Here is a 5,451-nt window from a genome sequence, read left to right on the forward strand (position 1 = left end):
CTTACACCCAAAGCAAAACATACATATACCTTATATTGAATTGAAATACACCTATCTATTAAAATAAAGAACACAGAGCCAACTTACAGTGAATTTATTAAGCTGCTTTCTCTCATTGCTTGGAGCTTTCTTATGTAGCGGGTCAAGTATATAAAATCTCTGCTTTGTTGTATCAATCACCCATAACCACCAATGGCCTGAGTAGCAAACAGGCACAAAATTCTGAAGGATTGCCACATTTCAACAGTGTTTTATTTTATTTGGCATATAAGTAAAGAACGGTACTAACAAATTTTACAAATGAAAACTTACATATCAATGCGAAGTTAATTTTTTTGCATCTATGAAGGGAATAAACATTGGGTAGTCTTCCACCTTGAATTCTTTATTGGTTTTAGGTGATATGAATTCCCCATTTGGGTGCTTCGAAACGGCCATGTTCTGCAACAATTGTGAAGCAACAAATGAAATACTGAAAATACATCCAAGTGAATACTTTAAATAAACCCAAATGACTACACAACTTACACCCAATTGAACATAAAAAATACACCCAAATGAATACAAAAACAGACCCGTTCATTAGAGAATATACACCCTAAGAAATACAGAAAATACACCCAAAATTCGTAGAAGTAACACTTACCATAATATCAGGGGGGAGACAGTATACTTGTTCTTGAAACCTTTTATCATTTTTCTGTTTGAGGATGAGGCACATGGCAGATACAATCTAGAAATATATGCCGAAATCAATTTACATTAATAAACAATGCAGTTAACTTTGGTGTAAAAACATTAATGTTATTCTAATATTACCTCAGCTTCTATATAACTTTCTGCCTGGAGCGATGCAAGGTGCATTCTATTCAAAATGTATTTATCTTGGGCAATCAGAGTACACACATTGTCAAACTCGTTAGTACTGCCATCTACGTATGTCTTCACTCGCGTCCACCAGATGTAGCACTTCTCTTTCATATCACCCGTATTCTGATTTATTCCCGCAGGAGTTTCAAACTTCCCAGAACTTTCTCTGCCAGTCTCCTTTTGAATTTGTGGACTTTTACTTTCTTCTTTCGCCGCATTGCTTGCTATTTTTTGTACCAAATCCTCTATTTGTTCTAGCAAATTTGCAGTTTCTGGAGTTTTTGCCCTGTCTGCCTCCTGCATTGATGCTCCCTCCGGTATTGCTGCTTCTTCTTGGCTTGAATCAGTCAAGCCAAGGCTGAATGATGGCATTGGATCTGTTTTAGGAACATACGATGCTGTCCGTGCCATCATCATCAGTGCAGCAGCGTCTTCTGCAGCTGGATAACTGCGCGATCATGTTTAATGTATTATAAGAGTAATAATATACGGATGATAAGCAAAGATTGATTTTACTCTGATGAACTTACATTTTAGATGGAGCTGGGGGAAGCGTGGGTGTGCTTTCTTCAAGTTGTTGGGGGGGTTCAGGAGTGCTGCACAGTTACACAAAATTAATCATGGCATAAAAAAAATTATTCAGGAATAATATACACCCAAACTGTAACCAAATATACACCCGAACTGTAACCCAATATACACCCAAACTCTAAACAAATATACACCCAATACTATTTCTTACGTTTTTATAGTTCCTTCAATTTGTAGCAGAGGGGTTGGTTCAAAATCTGTCTCAGGTGTTTCTTCAAATTCTGGCACAGTGGTTGTTTGGGACACTGGCACAAACACTTGAATCAAAACTCTAAACAAGAAGAAAAATGAAAGGTTAACAACGCCTTTGAAAATAATAAGGTTATAAGGTTGAAATATTCTTGAAAGCTCACATTGCAAGCCCTTCCGACGGTGTCTCTTCCCTCACAACCATTATATTCGAATCAGTCGGCTCACTGCTTACTCTTGAACCAAACTCAACCTAAAATACACCCAAAGAAAGTCAAAAAATACACCCGAACAATTCAAAAGAAAGACAGGCTTTGTTTTTTGAGAACTTACATACTTGCAGTTTTTGCTTTTTTTTCGTGCCTTTTTTTTCTCGAATAAAATAATAAAGGGCTTTTTTTTTCTAAAAAAAATATATACAGAATTAGAAGTAGAAGGTAATAAAAGAATAAAAGTAACGGTTATTTGAAAGAGAAATTACATGCTCTCTGCAGGCCTGTTTACACTACTTTGTTCTGTGTGTCCTTGAGAGGAAGGATCATCACTTCCCAAGTTCACGTCCGGTATTCTAAACAGATTTCATGTTATTCAGACAAAATATGATACAGGTAAATCATGATAACAAGATTATACACCCCAACAAGACATACCCTTCTGCAGCAGATTTTTCATTGTTTTCCCTTAACAATTCATCTAGATCTTCACTTCCTATTTCATATCTCTCACTACATTCATAAAAGATGTTAACAAAAATAATTATGATGATAGACGGTAATATAGCTTACGAAGTACTGTACCCATCATAGGATTGATCTTCTTCAGGAGATGAATGTTCAACAACAACCTTTTTCTTTTTGGATTGTGTTTTGGGTGGAAAAAACAAGTATGAATCAGAAATAAAAAATTAATTTTATCACAGAATATTATCCAAATAAGTGCTTACTTTTTTGGTGTTCTTTGTGTCTTTTTCTTTTTTTTTTTTGCTTCTTCACCGGTGATGATTCTTCGCTTCTATAAGTTAATAAGAGACACTTCAGTTAATACACGAAATCTTGATAATTAAGCCAAAAGAAAGGAGTAATAATTTCAGAACATTACTCATCAGTTGATTCAGATTCTGAATCAGAATCTGAATCTTCTTGACTCTTCTTCCTTTTTTTGGAGTCCATTCTGGAAGGCAAACAATAATTATTTAGAACATACTAAAGATATAAGATACACCCAAATGAATGCACAAGATACAACCAACTGAATGGATAATATACACCCAACACAACAAACGAAATACACCTAACTTAATAAACAACATACACCCAACTTGATAAAGAAAATACACGCAAATGGTTCCACAAAATACACCCAACTCGATAAAGAAAATACACCCAAGTATGGTACTTACTTTTTTTCTTTTTTGCTGGGTTGTTTTCTTGGTGAATCGTCTGAGTCTTCTTGAGTCTCAGACTCAGAGGTAGAACTGCCACTATCAGTTGTTTCTGTCTCCGAAGACGATGTTGAAGTTGCCTTCCTTTTTTTTGTGTTTTTGATTTCTTGTTTTTTTTCTTTTTTCTCTATTTTTTTCATTTTTCTCTCTTGTTTGCGCCATCTTTACAATCTCCTGAAACATTAGAAATTTTAGTTAGCAGCGTTCAGGTAAATAAAATACACCCAACATATTATGTTCACTTACCATATTTTTCTCTATTTCCGTACTCATTCTTTCGACCAACTGCTCCTTACTCCAGTTGGCAATCCAGGGTTTTGGCGGTCTTTCAGCCCTCTTCTTGCCTTTATTTTTAGAAAGATGAAAGTAAATTATCATCAGGGTAAAGAGGCATCCATCAATTGCCTTTTTCTTTTTCTCCTTGTAGTCGGTTATGCCATTGACGATAAAACTCAAAACATGTCCTCCCCAGTTTCGCTCTGTTATGGTGTCTATCTCAAAAATTGGGGCCAGGTGCACAGGCGAGATTTTATTTATTGTCGTTGGTAAAAGGAACGCCATATGTATATAGAGGATGAAAATTATCTTGAACATTAGGCGATCCTCTTCGTTACCAACGCCAATATCCATCATCTCATCTGTAAGACTTTTGAGGGTCTTACCCTGGAATCTTCTAAAAATTTCTTTGTCATCCTCAGAAAGTTTCTTATAATTGACTTTCTGAGGAAATAGATCTCCTACAAAAAGAAAAACAACAAAGTATGAATATCAGTTCAAATACACCCAAGCATCAACTAAAATACACCCAAGCGTCAGTTAATATACACCTATAATTTTTAGCGAGTTACCTGTTGCATTGACGCCAAGCGCATCACCTATTTTTTTTGGTGTTATTTTAAAAGAACCGTATCCGGTTTACAGTCCATTCTCCCCTAATTTGAAGTTGTTAGCCAGCTCCCTTAACACTTTGTGATGCACCCTTAGTGGTGGGATGTGCATCAAGCCACCGAATCCCAAATCCCTCACAATCGTTTTCTTCTCCTCACTCATGTTTCTGAATTTATCACTTAACAAATGTGTTGCACACTTAAGGTCTTTGGTTTGCTGTAAACAAAAATAAAATTATAGTCAGATATGTTTCTATTATATAAAACTGATTTCATCTAAGACATATTTTTGTTCTTGCATTTTTTCCAGCTTGGTTTCTCGCTGCCATTTTTTCTGAAATGAAAAATACACACATAGATATCAGTAAGATATACCCATATATATGAGTCAGATACACCCATAGATATCAGTAAGATACACCCATAGATATCAGTCAGATATCACTCAAACTTGCATCAATATACAAGGTCAAGCAACATTACAAGGTCAAGCAATATACACCCATGGACAAGCAAATATAAGAACAGTTGCAACTGCTGACTATTACAGTATATCAGTTCAGAAATATACACCCAACAATTTGTGCCATATACACCCAACAAATTACCTCATATACACCCACCAAACTATGGAATATACCTCCAAAAATCAGTTACCAGAAGAACTAGAACAACAAGAACAGTAACACCTAGAAGAACTAAGAAGAACAGTGTAACATAGAACCAAGAATAACATTAAAACCTAGAACAAGTAGAACATGATAAACTGTAAAATGAGACGTAGAGCAAGAAGAATAGTAAAACGTACAACAACGTAGAAGAACAGTAAAACCTAGTTCTTCAATTTTGAAATGTGGAAAATATACAGGAATGGTAATGTAACGTACCTTGAGTATTATAGCTTTGTTTTCTCTGGAGATTCTTGATCGAGAGTTCTATGTTGTGTTGATGGAATTTTCGAATCTTAGCGACGAGTTGTATATCTTCAGTATCGAATGATGCTCGAAAATGGAATGTTTGCTTTTTCTTTGAATGGCTTTGAGAAGTGGAAGAAGTGGAAGAGTCTGCCATTAAGGGGCGGTTTACGCGAAGCGTAACCGTTTGAGTGGAGCGCGTGTAAATGAAGCTCCATTCAATGCTGTTCACTGCGCGTCTGGAAGGATTGTGGGCTGGTAGCTTGGATAACTTGTAAGGCCTTTTTGCTTGTATGTGTAGCAGGCCCGTAAAATTTAATAATAAAAGAAAGTAAATTAGAGGAGTCTCCATGATAATAAAAAAGGGTGTTGAATGTGTTGGAACGAACCTCATAAAAGAAGTGTAAATTGCCTAAAACAAGTATCAGGATCACAATGTATTTTTTCCACGAACTAACAATAATGAAAAAAAAATTTATAATTAGAAACAATCACAGGATATAATTAAAAAATGAGGATACATTTAATTAAAAAGAATCAGATTAATACAAAGAATAAT

At 35.3% G+C, this 5,451-nt stretch overlaps 1 protein-coding gene across 1 annotated transcript; it reads right to left on the reverse strand.

Moving 5' to 3' along the window:
- LOC110267671 lies at positions 743 to 1,442 on the reverse strand. The gene is made up of 2 exons (XM_021113486.1): positions 1,401 to 1,442; positions 743 to 1,318 (listed from the first exon to the last, which is right to left on the reverse strand). The coding sequence occupies exon 2, from the start codon at positions 1,285 to 1,287 to the stop codon at positions 805 to 807; it is 483 nt and encodes a 160-aa protein (XP_020969145.1). The 5' UTR covers positions 1,288 to 1,318; positions 1,401 to 1,442; the 3' UTR covers positions 743 to 804.

The sequence above is a fragment of the Arachis ipaensis genome, chromosome B02 (assembly GCF_000816755.2).
Source record: "Arachis ipaensis cultivar K30076 chromosome B02, Araip1.1, whole genome shotgun sequence".
In the NCBI taxonomy this organism is placed as follows: Eukaryota; Viridiplantae; Streptophyta; class Magnoliopsida; order Fabales; family Fabaceae; genus Arachis; species Arachis ipaensis.

Excerpts from the sequence above, each read along its gene's own strand:
- LOC110267671 (XM_021113486.1), bottom strand. The coding sequence starts at position 1,287 with ATGATGATGGCACGGACAGCATCGTATGTTCCTAAAACAGATCCAATG.